The sequence below is a fragment of the Haliotis rubra genome, unplaced genomic scaffold (assembly GCF_003918875.1).
Source record: "Haliotis rubra isolate DU_JTF1 unplaced genomic scaffold, ASM391887v1 Scf784, whole genome shotgun sequence".
Classification (NCBI taxonomy): domain Eukaryota; kingdom Metazoa; phylum Mollusca; class Gastropoda; order Lepetellida; family Haliotidae; genus Haliotis; species Haliotis rubra.
Window position 1 is genome coordinate 404,207 of NW_025767506.1, and position 18,386 is coordinate 422,592.

The window sequence follows — 18,386 nt, forward strand, 5'->3', positions numbered from 1 at the left end:
TTCTTTATCACCACCCCTAAACACAACGCAGTAGCCCCATTCACGTGCATGCGGTGTCATTCTTGATTTTGACTGTTTTTAACAAGGTCGATAAATCACTGTAGACCAACACTTTTTGACAATCAGCTTGCATGACGCAGTTTAGTGTTCAGACATTGCAAATTTCAAGTCATACACAAATCATCTTTCAAGAGCGATTACTGTACAAACAATTATAGTCACGAGGAAGTGTAATTGGTGATGCACTCTCAAAACATTCATTATTATCATGTAAGCATTGATTTAGTCCAATAAATCTCCCAATGTTTTCAATCTTAAATTAAAATGAAGATCCCCTACGTTTTTAAAGAGTAAAGTACCATCGGATGTAAGAAAGACACCGTGCATGGATGTCACATGCTTAATGGAGGCACTTGAGTGAGTGAGTTTAGTTCTACGCCGCACTCAGCAATATTCCAGCTATATGGCGGCGGTCTGTAAATAATCGAGCCTGAACAAGACAATCCAATGATCAACAGCATGAACATCGATCTACGCAATTTGGAACCGATGACATGTGTCTACCAAGTCAGCGAACCTGACCACCCGATCCTGTTAGTCGCCTCTTACGACAAGCATGGGTTGCTGAAGACCAATTCTAACACGGTCCTTCCCGGGTCTATGTCTTGAGGTTCAACATTGAACTTTTCTTTGTTATAGTATTTATTACTCAAAGACTGTAAATATCTCTTCAAGGAGTAATACATAATGTCATTTGTTAGGATCAACGAATTTCATGAATTTTCGGAAATTGGTTCGTTTCGGAAAGTAAATGACGAGATCTCGTGATTTCGCGAGAACTGAACACGCTAAGGGCGGATGGAAATTACCTCGATTGTTGTGAAACATTAAACTCCCCAAATGCAGCATTGCACCTCAGTAGACCAGTTATCCAACCAGTATCCAACCAAAATGCATCATTGTTTTCGGATCTTGATTCAACTGCGATATTTCAAATTTAAAAAAAAAAAAAAAAAAAAAAATCAGTGTAATTTTAATTTTTAGATATAAACAGCTTTCAAATCCAACCACAGTTTTCATTTCGACGTTTTAATTCAATAATGTTCCCTTACAAACTGGTTCGCAGGTTGTTTATAGACAGCAGACCAATGTTTGTATCTTTGTATTCTTGTTAGAATTAATCTTTTAAGCACCAAGGTTATTGTAACAGATATTGCTGAGTGCGGCGTAAAACTAAACTCACTCGATCACTTATTATAAGAGTCGCCTTGTGTTGGTCGTCATTCACGCTGAGGTCATCGCAGTAGTTACGTAGATACATGTTCATGGTATTAAGACCTGTGAAGGTCCGGGTTAGAATTGATCTTCAGTAACCCGGCTTGTCGTAAGAGGTGACTAACGGGATTGTTTGGTCAGCCTTCTGACGTGCTTGAAAGATGTCATCGTATCCCAATTGCGTCGATTGATGCTCATGATCTTGATCACTGGATTGTGAAGTCGAGGAGTGCCGATTGTAATGGAATATTGCTAACAGCGGCGTAAAATCATAAAGACTCACAGTCAAGGATGGAATTAAAGGCCGGAGTGCAAACTTTAAAACATCCCATGGGTTTCCATGAAAATACCTGAAATCGAAATTTCTGTTATCACAACCATAACATTTATTATTAGGGCTTTTAGTATGTAGAAAATAGACTCTGAATGTACAATCAGTGTCACCAGAATTGGGTATGCATCAGAGAGAATGCATCAGTAGGTGTACACTGGCGCTTGGCAAATATTCACTATTATATTATTAATTGCAATATAGTGCAATACTATTTATTTGCCAAAACACAGCCCTAGTCACATGGCATCATTACTCCTGTGTGGCATCCACTGTGCTACCTGTGAGGATGCATCAGTTACATAACTTCTTGAAATATTATTCTTTTCTGATCACGAGATATATAAATCTCAAATCGTCCTTGAATTTTTCGGGGTCCATCCTGGACATACGTTTGTTCACCTCGTCGTACAGCCCATCAACTATCTGCTCCTTCTCCTCCAGTGATCGGGAATCTGAGAGACCATTCATGAAAGTACTGTTGCCCCAGTTCCTATGAGCAGATGTGTACATCCTGGCAAACTCCTCCCTGTCATCAATTCCTTCTTTGTCTTTCTTCTCTCTCCAATTGTTGTAAAATACATCAGGGTTCACTGCAGCTTCAGCTGACAAGAGACTTAATCCTGACCTTGAAACTGGTGACGTTTTGTCATCGAATGGTTTTCTGACCTGCACCATGTTAGGAAGACAGATGGACAAATTTGTATTTATGAACTCATCTTTGGTGATTTTACCAGTTAAACTGTATTTTTTCCATACCTCGTTCAGTAGACCTACAAACGATTGCAGCATGTATCTATTTTCTCCAGTGTTTCTGTCCTCAAATTCAGCGCAGGTACCTACGACAAGTAAGCCTCCCCGTTTCAGTTCTCTACTTCTTCTCAGTAAAAAGGTCTCCCAGTCCAACTCGGCTTGCTTGTTTAGCGCAGTCGTCTCCTCAGCACTACTCATGACATCTTTGTAAATTGAGTTTTTGAAGATAGGAGTCTTCGGCAGCCAATGGACAGATGCCATTGACATCATGAAATGCATTGAGTTTGAAGGTACACACTGCTTGTAGAAGTTTGTCCCGGAAGCAAGAAAATAGACATCGTCCATTTCCAGGAGGTAGGACGGCGGATCAGGGATGATTCCTGACATACGTTTGAAGAGGGAATTGAAATCGTTCATTTCCAAGTCTTCATAGATCACCTGGAACTGGGTGTTGGGACCATGATGATCTTTCAGAGTTGCCAGCAACTCACCGAAAATACCCATGGCAGTAGAACCATCAGCTGCACCATAGTCGGCAATGTTGAAGACCGAGTCCTTGTCAGTGAAAGGAATTGTTTTGGCCAAACTGAGAATCTGTTCTCGTACTGGTTCGACGTATCCAACATTTTGTTTTCCGAGGGTTGATCCATAATTTCCGTCACCTGTTTTTCCATACGGGCGATATATTTTTGGAATATCTCCATAGTATCTCACTGGGACAGCTGTAAATCCCTTGTTCAACCAGTGACATCTTCTTATCGTTGAAAAGAGTATCCTGGTGGACATTGTTGATGCAGTGTTTTTCTATTTATAAAGATTCGTTGCAATCCTGTTTTAGAATTATTGCCTGTAGAAAAAAAACATAACAAATTATATATTCGCCAACAGGTTTTACTATCATCCCCTTGTCCAGCTCCTGTTATCAACATATTCTGATTATTGATGACAAAATTGAGATTAATCAGAACAAGAATGATTATATCAAGTGATAAGATTTCGGAATGAAATTGCGTTTTGGTGCACTGTGTGATTAAAACATTCATTTTGAAATATTAAACTGATTAACAGCATCACAGTCAGAGTTGTATTTCTATGATTGCCAGACAGTTTGAACAACACAGGTATTTGCAACACATGGCTAAGATTTGGTTAACTGTTTACCTACTGCCGACTCCAGCAAATATGTATTGCAATTTGATAACACCTGAACAAGGAGCACTCTAAGTCACTCCACCACAGTGCTAACTCCCTTCGCAAGGGACACAACTCATGCTTCTTTTTTGGTGTTCCCCGTCTGCCACAAAGTGGGATGCTGATAAATCATCCTTGCTTCTTTTGTAGAAAGCACTAATTTTGTCTAGATTAAAATATGGCTGTCAAGTTTTCATGAATGCTGCAAAATGTCATTTGGCTAAACTTGATCGTGTTCAAGCCAAAGCTCTTCGGATATGCACTGGTGCTTTTCATACTACTCCAGTTTCTGCCCTGCAGGTGGAATGCTCAGAACCTCCTTTGCAATATCATCGTCTTAAAGTTGCCCTTAAGTACTATTTATCCTCAAAAGCTTCATCTAGGTATCAACCAGCAACTGATATATTGTGTGATTGTGTGGAATATGCCATGTGTGATTGGAATCATGGAAAACTACCGTTTGGATTACTTGTACAACAATTTGCATTACAGTACAAGTTGAACAATCTTCAGTTGAATGCTGCTTGATCTCTCCCAAAAACGGTTCCATGGGCTTTAACACAACCTTCGATTTCACAGGATTTATCGGAGCTTGTAAACAAACAAATGTCACCAAGTGTTATTAAAATCCTAACCCAAGATTACATTCACACCAAATATAGCAATTTTACTCATATTTACACTGATGCTTCAAAGGATCCCAGAACCGGTCATGTTGGTGGAGCTTTTTATATTCCAGATATTGGTTTATCCAAACGATTTAGATTGACTGATCATCTGTCTGTATTTGCAGCAGAACTGACAGCATAGCTTTAAATGGGTAAAAGATAATGAACACGAAGCAATAATTTTTACTGATTCGTTGTCAGCTGTAAAAGCAATTCAATTAGGTGTACAAGGTCCACGCAGTAACATACTATACGACATCTTGTATCTTGATACTGTTTTAAACTCCATGTACATCAGCTGTGATATTGTTTGGATTTCTGCACATGTATGTGTAGCTGGAAACAAAGTAGTCGACACACTTGCAAAGATGGCTTGCAACAGACCACTGCCAGATATTCATTCATTTAAGCCCATTCCAAGAGATTACTGGTTTGTCATTTCATCTTCAATAACTGCATCTTGGCAAAATAAATGGGATAATGAAACTACAGGTAGACACATGTACTCTACTTGTCCTGTAGTAAACAAACATTTTAAAATTCGTCGGGGTTGTCGCGGAGATGAAGTTGGTTTAACTCGTCTCAGACTGGGACATTGTGGATTAAAGGCATATAGAAGTATTTTAGATAAAGACCTATCTCCTCTGTGTGAAAGCTGTAACTTACACTGCCAAGAAACAGTTCAGCACTACCTCATTGAATGTCCAGCTCATGAAAACCCACTTAGGGCTCTTCAAAAAACTGTGCTTAACAAAACCCAAAATACTTTTTCAATGAACGCAAAACTTGGCGATAATTTAATGTATGGTTGCATACAAAGAGCTGTTTTAGACTTCCTCGTTAAAACGGGTCAGTGCGACGTAATTTAACTGAAAAATATGACAGTTTGTTAAGTGTTGGGCGCATATAGGCCTTTTAAGGCCCAAGGTTGCCCTAAAACCTTATCTACCTACCTACCTTGGTGTTCCCAAGTTCTGATTATTGATGACCAAATTAGAGTGAACAAGGAGCATTCTAAGTCACTTCACCACAGTGCTAACTCCCTTCGAAAGGGACACAACTCATGTTTCTCCCTTGGTGTTCCAAAGTCAACTTCTAAACGGGTGTCAGAAAGATTGCAATAAAATGGAAGAAACTATGCTTTTATCAAAACAACATTGTATGAACAGACTGCGCGTGTTTTCGTCTGCGTGTGTGTGTGTGTGTGTGTGTGTGTGTTCGTGTGTGTGTGTGTGTGTGTGTGTGTGTGTGTGTGTGTGTGTGTGTGTGTGTGTGTGTGTGTGTGTGTGTGTGTGTGTGTGTTCATAAATATGGTTCGTCAATTCGACTAACCTCAGAAATATAGTGACGTGATTGTCGGCAATGTATCTGTGTCAAGGAAACTTTCAGATATGCATTCCAATATACAACAAAACTTCAGCTCAAACCTTCGCATACCGTCACCATTCAATTTTCCATCTCCCCTAAGACTGTCGTTTAGAAACATATTCAATAATATACATTAAAAGCGTACTTACATGAAGTTACATTCACCAGACGATATATCCGTGCAAGTCACCAGGTCAAGAAGTACCAGTTAGGTGATTTGCACGGTTGCAGTCATGTGACACACGTCATGTCAAGGATCGAGTTGCAAGTGTAACAGTGAAAATAGGCCAGTGTCGAATGCACACTCCAACATTCAGCTCACACACTGTTTGTCAAGGACCCGGAAATCTGCATCTTCACTTATTTGTGTCTACTATAGAAATATAAATCATGTAATCAGTTTATAAATGTCTGAAATATATTGCAAAGTCTCTGATATGTTGGTGAGTCGTTAATATGCATTATGCAGCAGATACGTGATATGCAGCAGACACTATCAGTAATTGTGCAGCTGTGCAGGGTCAGTCACGTGATATACATGTCAAGGACTAGTGGAATTTCCGCAAGTCATGAGATTTAGCTTTCGATCACGTGGTACATGAAGGCAATATACGATTTCAGAAACTGTGTCGTTTAACCTTGCTGCCAAAGGCAGAAGTCTGTGTTGTTTAACCTTGTGGCCTAGGGCAGATAACTGTGCTGTTTAACCTTGTGGCCTAAGGCAGATAACTGTGCTGTTTAACCTTGTGGCCTAAGGCAGATGACTGTGTCGTTTTGAACTTTTCTTTGTTATAGTATTTATTACTCAAAGACTGTAAATATCTCTTCAATCAGTAATACATAATGTCATTTATTCAGATCAACGCATTTCATGATGTTTTTGTTTTCGGAAATTGGTTTGTTTCGGAATGTAAATGACAAAATTTCGGGAGAACTGAACACGCTAAGGGCGGATGGAAATTACCTCGATTGTTGTGAAACATTAAACTCCCCAAATGCAGCATTGCACCTCAGTAGACCAGTAATCCAACCAATATCCAACCAAAATGCATCATTGTTTTCGGATCTTGATTCAACTGCGATATTTCAAATTTCAAAAAAAATAAATAAAAAAACAAAATGTGTAATTTTAATTCTTAGATATATACAGCTTTCAAGTCCAACCACAGTTTTCATTTCAACGTTTTAATTCAATAATCTTCCCTTACAAACTGGTTCGCAGGTTGTTGATAGTCAACAGATCAATGTTTGTATCTTTGTATTCCTGTTAGAATGAACCTTAGCGCACCATGTTTATTGTAACAGATATTGCTGAGTGCGGCGTAAAACTAAACTCACTCACTCACTTATTATAAGAGTCGCCTTGCGTTGGTCGTCATTCACGCTGATGTCATTGCAGTAGTTACGTAGATATATGTTCATGGTATTTAGAACCGTGAAGATCCGTGTTAGAATTGATCTTCAGTAACCCGGCTTGTCGTAAGAGGTGACTAACGGGATTGTTTGGTCAGCCTTCTGACGTGCTTGACAGATGTCATCGTATCCCAATTGCGTAGATCGATGCCCATGATCTTGATCACTGGATTGAGTGGTCTAGACTCGATTATTTACAGACCGCTGCCATACAGCTGAAATATGGCTGAATGCGACATTTAAACCACATTGTTTACAATTACTCAGATGTCAAAGTTATTGATACATATCTCTCTCCGTGCTATACGTCATATATGATGGGAACAGGAACCTTCACCTTTAGTTGTGGGGTGCCGTGGTAGCCTAGTGGTTAAAGTATTCGCTCGTCATGCCAAACGCCCTTGTTCGATTCTCAACAATGTATAAGGTCGAGAAGTGCCGATTGTAATGGAATATTGCTAAAAGCGGCGTAAAAAATAAAGACTCACAGTCAAGGATGGAATTAAAGGCCGGAGTGCAAACTTTAAAACATCCCTTGGGTTTCCACGAAAATACATGAACTTGTGTGATTATCTCTATGGTTTCAGTTAAAATCCACACATACTTTCATTCACACTGAAGTTTTCCATTGTAATTGACAAAAGAACATACTTTACGTACAATATATTTTGTAATAGAGAAATACACAGTCCCTCAAAATTAAATTGAAATCGAAATTTCTGTTATCACAACCATAACATTTATTTTTAGGGCTTTAGTATGTAGAAAGTAGACTCTGAATGTACAATCAGTGTCACTCACTGTCAAACATTGAAGCTCCCAATATATCACAATATGTATCGGAACATGGATACCAGAATTGGGTATGCATCAGAGAGCATGCATCAGTGGGTGTACACTGGCGCTTTGCAAATATCCACTATTATATTTTTAATTGCAATAAAGGGCAATACTATTTGTTTGCCAAAACACAGCCCAAGTCACATGGCATCATTACTCCTGTGTGACATCCACTGTGCTACCTGATATTCACTGGCCCATTTCATACAGTTTCCAAAGCCTAGTGTCCCTTCGCACCAAATCTTTTGATTTCATTGTTAATATTGAAGTCGTGCTTGGTTTATCACCAAAATACTTCGCACCTATATTGGGGGAATTTCTTTTTTAAAGTTTTTTATTCCCAAGAGATACATGTTACATACAACAGGCACTTATTGAATACATACATGTATATATATAACCGGCTTTCTGGTCGCCGTCATCATGAAAGTGTTCAGTAGTCATAATATGTGATTAATAATGGTACATCATCATATAATTATTCCATGTGGGACCACAGTAAGTCTAGGTAGACTTATATATAACAGGTAACTTGCATCATATACATACCTATATACATACAAACCAGCTTTCAAGTCGCAGTCATCATGGAAGTATATAGTAATCATTATCTGAGTAGTAATAATATCTGATTATTAATAGTACGTCATTCTATAATTACTCTTTGTGGGACCACATTAGGTCAAGGTCGACTTGCATATAACAGGCAATTTGTATTGAATACATACAGGCATAGATGCAAACCAGCTTTCAAGTCGCAGTCATCATGGAAGTGTACAATAGTCATTATCTGAGTAATGGTAATATCTGATTGGTAATAGTACATTATCATATAATCATTCCATGTGAACCACCGTAGGTCTAAGTAAGCTTACATGTAAACAGTCAGTTTGTATCGAATGCATAGATACATACATACATAAGAACCAGCTTTCGAGTCACAGTCATTCTGGAAGTGTACAGTAATCACTATCCAAGTAATGATAATATCCGATTAATGATAATACAACGTCATATAATTATTCCACGTGAAACCACACTGAATCTGGGTAAACTTTGCATATTGTGTATTATTGTGCTTGGAGAGTGTGGGGAGATGACCAAAATGTAAAAAAATTAGCTTGGTCAGCGTGTGTAAAGGCAATACGTTTACATGATTTGTAGTATCTTTTGATCTCACATTTGACCTGGTGAAAGTTTGGTTTAACATTTTTTCTGCTCATAGTGAACCAAATATTTTGATTTCATTGTTAACATCGAAGCCTTGCTTGGTCTATCACCAAAATACTTCGCACCTAGAATTTGGTTATAAAGAAGTACAATAAATGATAGACATAACTGTATGTTTACATTCTCGAGCATAACACTTTTACAACTGTTATCGATGAGAAATTGTTCTAAATCATTTATGAATAAACAAAATAAAAGAGGTGAAAGATTTTCCCCTTTGCGGACGCCCGAATAACATTGAAAATAATCTGAGAACTTATCATTTGAACATACACAAGATTTGATATTTGCATACATGTTTTGTATAAGCGTAAAAAATTTACCTGTAATTCCATTGTTAACTATTTTTTGCCAAAGTCCAATCCTCCATACATTATCAAAAGCTTTAGAAAAATCAATGAACGCACAATATAACTTTCTTTTACAGGTCTTTAAAATCTGAGTAAGCATGTTCAAAACAAATATGTTGTCGTTTGTGGAATGTTCTTTCCTAAAACCTGCCTGCGCAGGGGTTAAAATATTGTTTGTTTCCAAGAAAATCTTTTGATTTCATTGTTAACATTGAAGCCGTGCTTGGTCTATCACCAACATATCTTGCACCTAGAATTGTGGAATTAGCCGGGGGGATCTCCACACCTAAACACAAACAGAAGGATTCCAGGAACAGACTGGTGTATGACTCAGACCCTGGTGCTTATATAGCTGAACCCTCTGCTTGTATGATGTCATCAACTTCCATAATAGGGAGACGATGCTTTACCTATCTTTTGAAGAGTTGTGCATCGAAATATTGCTCAATTTTGACAGCTTTAGAGATTATTATTGTTTTGGCCGTGTGTTATCGGAAAAGTTGAGTAATAACCAGTTACGTGGTTAAGCATCCACATCTACGTCTGTCTAATATTACAGCGTGTACAGGCGTGAGTATTTGACCATCAAGTGGTGGCCGGAGCGGTCACTACAAACACTGGAGTGTATATTCAATTAGGCTTTTAGCGGCATGGGGCGATAACGGCAGCATAGACAGCTGTCAGTTACGCAAGCTGCCGATAACAAGTCTGTTACAACATGAATACTTTAACAAAATGTGAGAGTTATAAAATCGACTTTGTTGAGAAATATCTGAATAATTTTAGGTAAAAATATACACATTTTGCAACTGTTATAAGATTCCTGTTTGTATGCTGAGGGAGCTTCTCTTGTTAAATAACTTCTTGGATGATTATTCTTTTCTGATCACGAGATATATAAATCTCAAATCGTCCTTGAATATTTCGGGGTCCATCCTTGAAATACGTTTCTTCACGTCGTCGTACAGCCCATCAAGTATCTGCTCCTTCTCCTCCAGTGATCGGGAATCTGAGAGACCATTCATGAAAGTACTGTTGCTCCAGTTCCTGTGAGCAGACACGTACATCCTGGCAAACTCCTCCCTGTCATCAATTCCTTCTTTGTCCTTCTTCTCTCTCCAATCGTTGTAAAATACATCAGGGTTCACAACAGCTTCAGCTGACAAGAGACTTAATCCTGACCTTGAAACGGGTAACGTTTTGTCATCGAATGGTTTTCTGACCTGCTCCATGTTAGGAAAGCAGAAGGACAAATTTGTATTTATTAACTCATCTTTGGTGATTTTACCAGTTCTACTGTATTCTTTCCATACCTCAGTCAGTAGACCTATGAACGATTGCAGCATGTATCTATTTTCTCCAGTGTTTCTGTCCTCAAATTCAGCGCAGGTACCTACGACAAGTAAGCCTCCCCGTTTCAGTTCTCTACTTCTTCTCAGTAAAAACATCTCCCAGTCCAACTCCGCTTGCTTGTTTAGTGCAGCCGTCTCCTCAGTACTACTCTTGGCATCTTTGTAAATTGAGTCTTTGAAGGTGGTTGCAGTCCTTGACAACCAATGGACAGACGTTATTGACATCATGAAATGCATTGAGTTTGAAGGTACACACTGCTTGTAGAAGTTTGTCCCTGAGGCAAGAACATAGACATTGTCCATTTCCTGAGGTAGGACGGTGGATCAGGATGATTCTGACATACGTTTGAAGAGGGAATTGAAATCGTTCATTTCCAAGTCTTCATAGATCACCTGGAACTGGGTGTTGGGGCCATGATGATCTTTCAGAGTTGCCAGCAACTCACGGAAAATGGCCATGGCAGTAGAACCATCAGCTGCACCATAGTCGGCAATGTTGAAGACCGAGTCCTTGTCAGTGAAAGGAATGGTTTTGGCCAAACTGAGAATCTGTTCTCGCACTGGTTCGACATATCCAACATTTTGTTTTCCGAGTGTTGATCCATAGTTTCCGTCACCTGTTTTTCCATACGGGCGATATATTTTTGGAATATCTCCATAGTATCTCACTGGGATAGCTGCAAATCCCTTGTTCAACCAGTGACATCTTCTTATCGTTGAAAAGAGTATCCTGGTGGACATTGTTGATGCAGTGTTTTTCTATTTATAAAGATTCGTTGCAATCCTGTTGTAGACTTATTGCCTGTAGAAAAATAAAATAACAAATTATATATTCACCAACAGGTTTTACTATCATCCCCTTGTCCAGCTCCTGTTATCAACACATTCTGATTATTGATGACAAAATTGAGATTAATCAGAGCAAGAATGATTATATGAAGTGATAAGATTTCGGAATGAAATTGCGTTGTGGTGCACTGTGTGATTAAAACATTATTTTCGAAATATTAAGCTGATTAACAGCATCACAGTCAGAATTGTATTTCTATGATTGGCAGACAGTTTGAACAACACAGGCAGTTGCAACACACGGCTAAGATTTGGTTAACTGTTTACACTTTCTGTCGACTCCAGCAAATTTGTATTGCAATCTGATAACACCTGAACAAGGAGCACTCTATGTCACTTCACCACAGTGCTAACCCCCTTCGCAAGGGACACAACTCATGCTTCTCTTTTGGTGTTCCCAAGTCAACTTCTAAACGAGTGTCAGAAAGATTGCAAGGAAATGGACGAAACTAAGCTTAAATCTAAACAACTTGGTATGAATAGACTGCGCGTATTTTCGTCTGCGGGTGTGTGTTCGTGTGTGTGTTCGTGTGTGTTCGTGTGTGTGTGTGTGTGTGTGTGTGTGTGTGTGTGTGTGTGTGTGTGTGTGTGTGTGTGTGTGTGTGTGTGTGTGTGTGTGTGTGTGTGTGTGTGTTCATAAATATGGCTCGTCAATTCGACTAACCTCAGAATTATAGTGACGTGATTGTCGGCAATGTATCTATGTCAAGGAAAGTTTCAGATATGCATTCCAACATACAACAAAAATTCAGCTCAAACCTTCGCATACCGTTACCATTCAACTTTCCATCACCCGTAAGACTGTCGTTTAGAAACATATTCATTAATATACATATAATAAAGCGTACTTACATAAAGTTACATTCACCAGACGATATATCCGTGCAAGTCACCATGTCAAGGAGTACCAGTTAGGTGCTATGCACGGTTGCAGTCACGTGACATACGTCATGTCAAGGATCGAGTTGCAAGTGTAACAGTGACAATAGGCCTGTGTCGAATGCACACTCCAACATTCAGCTCACACACTGTTTGTCAAGGACATTGATATCTGCATCTTCACTTATTTGTGTCTAGTTTAGAAATATAAATCATGTAATCAGTTTATAAATGTCTGCAATGCATCCCAAAGTCTCTGATATTTTGGTGACTGAGTCGTTTGCTTTATGCTGCAGATACGTGATATGCAGCAGACGCTATCAGTAATTGTGCAGCTGTGCAGGGTCAGTCACGTGATAAACATGTCAAGGACTAGTGGAATTTCCGCAAGTCATGAGATTTAGCTTTCGATCACGTGGTACACGTGGGCAATATACGATTTCAGTAACTGTGTCGTTTAACCTTGCGGCCAACGGCAGAAGTCTGTGTTGTTGAACCTTGTGGCCTAGGGCAGATAACTGTGCTGTTTAACCTTGTGGCCTAAGGCAGAAGTCTGTGTTGTTGAACCTTGTGGCCTAGGGCAGATAACTGTGCTGTTTAACCTTGTGGCCTAAGGCAGATAACTGTGCTGTTTAACCTTGTGGCCTAAGGCAGATGACTGTGCTGTTTAACATTATGGCCTAAGGCAGATGACTGTGTCGTTTTGAACTTTTCTTTGTTATAGTATTTATTACTCAAAGACTGTAAATATCTCTTCAATCAGTAATACATAATGTCATTTATTCAGATCAACGCATTTCATGAGTTTTTGTTTTCGGAAATTGGTTTGTTTCGGAATGTAAATGACAAGATTTCGGGAGAACTGAACACGCTAAGGGCGGATGGAAATTACCTCGATTGTTGTGAAACATTAATCTCCCCAAATGCAGCATTGCACCTCAGTAGACCAGTTATCCAACCAATATCCAACCAAAATGCATCATTGTTTTCGAAACTTGATTCAACTGCGATATTTCAAATGTTTTATTTTTTTTTAAATCAGTGTCTTTTTAATTCTTAGATTTATACAGCTTTCAAATCCAACCACAGTTTTCATTTCAACGTTTAAATTCAATAATCTTCCCTTACAAACTGGTTCGCAGGTTGTTAATAGTCAACAGATCAATGTTTGCATCTTTGTATTCCTGTTAGAATGAACCTTAGCGCACCATTTGTATTGTAACAGATATTGCTGAGTGCCGCGTAAAACTAAACTCACTCGGTCACTTATTATAAGAGTCGCCTTGCGTTGGTCGTCATTCACGCTGATGTCATTGCAGTAGTTACGTAGATATATGTTCATGGTATTTAGAACCGTGAAGATCCGTGTTAGAATTGATCTTCAGTAACCCGGCTTGTCGTAAGAGGTGACTAACGGGATTGTTTGGTCAGCCTTCTGACGTGCTCTCCACATTCTCCAAGCACAATAATACGGAATATGCAAAGTTTACCCAGATTCATTGTGATTTCACGTGGAATATTTATGACGTTGTATTATCATTAATCAGATAATATCATTACTCAGATAGTGATTACTGTACACTTCCAGAAAGACTGTGACTGGAAAGCTGGTTCTTATGTATGTATGTATCTATGGATTCGATACAAACTGACTGTTTACATGTGAGCTTACTTAGACCTACGGTGGTTCACACGGAATGATTATATGATAATGTACTATTACCAATCAGATATTATCATTACTCAGATAATGATTATTGCACACTTCCATGATGACTGTGACTTGAAAGCTGGTTTGTATGTATGCCTGTATGTATTCAATACAAATTGCCTGTTATATGCAAGTCCACGTACTATTAATAATCAGATATTATTACTACTCAGATAATGATTACTATACACTTCCATGATGACCGTGACTTGAAACCTGTTTGTATGTATATAGGTATGTATTTGATGCAAGTTACCTGTTATGTATAAGTCTACCTAGACTTATGGTGGTCCCACATGGAATAATTATATGATGATGTACCATTATTAATCACATATTATGACTACTGAACACTTTCATGATGACGGCGACCAGAAAGCCGGTTATATATATACATGTATGTATTCAATAAGTGCCTGTTGTATGTAACATGTATCTCTTGGGAATAAAAAACTTTAAAAAAAAGAAATTCCCCAATTCTAGGTGCGAAGTATTTTGTTGATAAACCAAGCACGACTTCAATATTAACAATGAAATCAAAAGATTTGGTGCGAAGGGACACTAGGCTTTGGAAACTGTATGAAATGGGCCAGTGAATATCAGGCAGCACAGTGGATGTCACACAGGAGTAATGATGCCATGTGACTTGGGCTGTGTTTTGGCAAATAAATAGTATTGCACTATATTGCAATTAATTATATAATAGAGGATATTTGCAAAGCGCCAGTGTAGACCCACTGATGCATGCTCCCTGATGCATACCCAATTCTGGTATCCATGTTCCGATACATATTGCGATATATTGGGAGCTTCAATGTTTGACAGTGAGTGACACTGATTGTACATGCAGAGTCTACTTTCTACATACCAAAGCCCTAAAATTAAATGTTCGATTTCAATTTGATTTTGAGGGATTGTGTATTTGTCTATTACAAAATGTCTTGTTAGTAAAGTATACTCTCCACAAAAAAAACCGCATCATGAAAATAGCAATTTCATGTACCAATGAATTTAAACGTGATTCATTTTACAAAAGGTTTTGCTCTGTTTATGAGTCCTATGGTGTTTATGTTTTGAAACATCACAACAAAACGCACCATCCGTAAAATACCCGTATTTAACAGCATGATTTTCAATTTCGGCGTGTAGTGTCAAAGAATACACAATTCACATGCAATGCACGTGAAAGTTGGGGATCAGATAGTCTCAATGATGGGTATAAAAGGTTGATCGCTGTCTGTCGATTATTCACTGTATTTGGAATATTGTTGACGAACGCAAAATGTCACGTCTAAGTGAACCGTCATATCGCCATTGGTTTGCTTGAAGCTTGCCAGTCTCAACGTGCAGTTGCCCGACGCATGAATGTTCACCAAAGCACCATTTCACGGCTCTGGGAGAGATATCGCTGGCAGAATGCGGTAGCAGATGCCCCTCGTAGTGGGCGACCTTGAGCGACCACTGCGGCGCAGGATCAAATGTGACCAAAATGTAACAAAATTAGCTTGGTCAGCGTGTGTAAAGGCAATACGATTACATGATTTGTAGTATCTTTTGATCTCACTTTTGATCTGGTGAAAGTTTGGTTTAACATTTTTTCTGCTCATAGTGTACCAAATCCTTTGATTTCATTATTAACATTGAAGCCGTGTTTGGTCTATCACTAAAATACTTCGCACCTAGAATTGTGGAATTAGCCGGGGGGATCTCCACACCTTAACATAAACAGAAGGATTCCAGGGTCAGACTGATGTATGTCTCAGACCTTGGTGCTTATATAGCTGAACCCTCTGCTTGTATGATGTCATCAACTTCCATAAAATGGAGACGACGCTTTACCTATCTTTTGAAGAGTTGTGCCTTCGAAATATTACTCAATTTTGGCAGACAGCTTTAGAGATTATTATTGTTTTGGCCGTGTGTTATCGGAAAAGTTGAGTAATAACCAGTTACGTCGTTAAGCATCCACATCTACGTCTGTCTAATATTAAAGCGTGTACAGGCGTGAGTATTTGACCATCAAGTTGTGGCCGGAGCGGTCACTACACACTCTAGAGTGTATACTCAATTAGGCTTTTAGCGGCATGGGGCGATAACGGCAGCATAGACAGCTGTCAGTTACGCAAGTTGCCGATAACAAGTCTCTTACAACATGAATACTTTAACAAAATGTGAGAGATATAAAATTGACTTTGTTGAGAAATATCTGAATAATTTTAGGTAAAAATATACACATTTTGCAACTGTTATAAGATTCCTGTTTGTATGCTGAGGGAGCTTCTCTTGTTAAATAACTTCTTGGATGATTATTCTTTTCTGATCACGAGATATATAAATCTCAAATCGTCCTTGAATATTTCAGGGTTCATCCTTGAAAGACGTTTCTTCACGTCGTCGTACAGCCCATCAACTATCTGCTCCTTCTCCTCCAGTGATCGGGAATCTGAGAGACCATTCATGAAAGTACTGTTGCTCCAGTTCCTGTGAGCAGACACGTACATCCTGGCAAACTACTCCCTTTCATCAATTCCTTCTTTGTCCTTCTTCTCTCTCCAAGTGTTGTAAAATACATCAGGGTTCACTACAGCTTCAGCTGAAAAGAGACTTAATTCAGACCTTGAAACGGGCGACGTTTTGTCATCGAATGGTTTTCTGACCTGCTCCATGTTAGGTAAACAGAAGGACAAATTTGTATTTATGAACACATCTTTGGTGATTTTACAAGTTATACTGTATTCTTTCCATACCTCAGTCAGTAGACCTATAAACGATTGCACAATGTATCTATTTTCTCCAGTGTTTCTGTCCTCAAACTCAGCGCAGGTACCTACGACAAGTAAGCCTCCCCGTTTCAGTTCTCTACTTCTTCTCAGTAAAAACATCTCCCAGTCCAACTCCGCTTGCTTGTTTAGTGCAGCCGTCTCCTCAGTACTACTCTTGGCATCTTTGTAAATTGAGTCTTTGAAGGTGGTTGCAGTCCTTGACAACCAATGGACAGACGTCATTGACATCATGAAATGCATTGAGTTTGAAGGTACACACTGCTTGTAGAAGTTTGTCCCTGAGGCAAGAACATAGACATTGTCCATTTCCTGGAGGTAGGACGGTGGATCAGGGATGATTCCTGACATACGTTTGAAGAGGGAATTGAAATCGTTCATTTCCAAGTCTTCATAGATCACCTGGAACTGGGTGTTGGGGCCATGATGATCTTTCAGAGTTGCCAGCAACTCACCGAAAATGGCCATGGCAGTAGAACCACCAGCTGCACCATAGTCGGCAATGTTGAAGACCGAATCCTTGTCAGTGAAAGGAATGGTTTTGGCCAAACTGAGAATCTGTTCTCGCACTGGTTCGACATATCCAACATTTTGTTTTCCGAGTGTTGATCCATAATTTCCGTCACCTGTTCTTCCATACGGGCGATATATTTTTGGAATATCTCCATAGTATCTCACTGGGATAGCCTCAAATCCCTTGTTCAACCAGTGACATCTTCTTATCGTTGAAAAGAGTATCCTGGTGGACATTGTTGATGCAGTGTTTTTCTATTTATAAAGATTCGTTGCAATCCTGTTGTAGAATTATTGCCTGTAGAAAAATAACATAACAAATTATATATTCACCAACAGGTTTTACTATCATGCCCTTGTCCAGCTCCTGTTATCAACACATTCTGATTATTGATGACAAAATTGAGATTAATCAGAGCAAGAATGATTATATCAAGTGATAAGATTTCGGAATGAAATTGCGTTGTGGTGCACTGTGTGATTAAAACATTAATTTCGAAATATTAAGCTGATTAACAGCATCACAGCCAGAATTGTATTTCTATGATTGGCAGACAGTTTGAACAACACAGGCAGTTGCAACACACGGCTAAGATTTGGTTAACTGTTTACACTTTCTGTCGACTCCAGCAAATATGTATTGCAATCTGATAACACCTGAACAAGGAGCACTCTATGTCACTTCACCACAGTGCTTACTCCCTTCGCAAGGGACACAACTCATGTTTCTCCATTGGTGTTCCCAAGTCAACTTCTAAACGGGCGTCAGAAAGATTGCAATTAAATGGACGAAACTATGCTTTTATCTAAACAACATTGTATGAATAGACTGCGCGCGTTTTCGTCTGCGTGTGTGTGTTCGTGTGTTCTTGTGTGTGTGTGT

At 39.0% G+C, this 18,386-nt stretch overlaps 3 protein-coding genes and 1 long non-coding RNA gene across 4 annotated transcripts; all 4 read right to left on the reverse strand.

The window, feature by feature from the left end:
* Window positions 1-1,109: 1,109 nt before the first annotated feature.
* LOC124261011 (S-adenosyl-L-methionine:benzoic acid/salicylic acid carboxyl methyltransferase 3-like) lies at window positions 1,110-5,786 on the reverse strand. Its single transcript, XM_046695330.1, has 2 exons — window positions 5,736-5,786; window positions 1,110-3,206 (listed from the first exon to the last, which is right to left on the reverse strand). The coding sequence occupies exon 2, from the start codon at window positions 3,143-3,145 to the stop codon at window positions 1,925-1,927; it is 1,221 nt and encodes a 406-aa protein (XP_046551286.1). The 5' UTR covers window positions 3,146-3,206; window positions 5,736-5,786; the 3' UTR covers window positions 1,110-1,924.
* Window positions 5,787-10,291: 4,505 nt separating this feature from the next.
* LOC124261005 lies at window positions 10,292-10,996 on the reverse strand. The gene has a single exon (XM_046695325.1). It carries the CDS (start codon window positions 10,994-10,996, stop codon window positions 10,292-10,294), a length of 705 nt encoding a protein of 234 aa, XP_046551281.1.
* A 537-nt stretch (window positions 10,997-11,533) lies between these two features.
* LOC124261014 lies at window positions 11,534-12,554 on the reverse strand. Its single transcript, XR_006894235.1, has 2 exons — window positions 12,473-12,554; window positions 11,534-11,573 (listed from the first exon to the last, which is right to left on the reverse strand). It is a non-coding gene; the product is annotated as an uncharacterized LOC124261014 (long non-coding RNA).
* A 3,962-nt stretch (window positions 12,555-16,516) lies between these two features.
* LOC124261006 (benzoate carboxyl methyltransferase-like) lies at window positions 16,517-17,458 on the reverse strand. Its single transcript, XM_046695326.1, has 2 exons — window positions 17,038-17,458; window positions 16,517-16,653 (listed from the first exon to the last, which is right to left on the reverse strand). The coding sequence occupies exons 1-2, from the start codon at window positions 17,456-17,458 to the stop codon at window positions 16,517-16,519; spliced, it is 558 nt and encodes a 185-aa protein (XP_046551282.1).
* Between the last annotated feature and the right edge of the window lie 928 nt (window positions 17,459-18,386).

What these genes read in the sequence shown, in the direction of transcription:
- LOC124261006 (XM_046695326.1), bottom strand. Translation starts at nt 17,458, where the DNA reads ATGGCCATTTTCGGTGAGTTGCTGGCAACTCTGAAAGATCATCATGGC. An exon ending in GGGAGGCTTACTTGTCGTAG is followed by an intron (nt 16,654 to 17,037) that starts GTACCTGCGCTG and finishes ATGGTCTCTCAG; the next exon opens with ATTCCCGATCACTGGAGGAG.
- LOC124261005 (XM_046695325.1), bottom strand. Translation starts at nt 10,996, where the DNA reads ATGTCAATAACGTCTGTCCATTGGTTGTCAAGGACTGCAACCACCTTC.
- LOC124261011 (XM_046695330.1), bottom strand. Translation starts at nt 3,145, where the DNA reads ATGTCCACCAGGATACTCTTTTCAACGATAAGAAGATGTCACTGGTTG.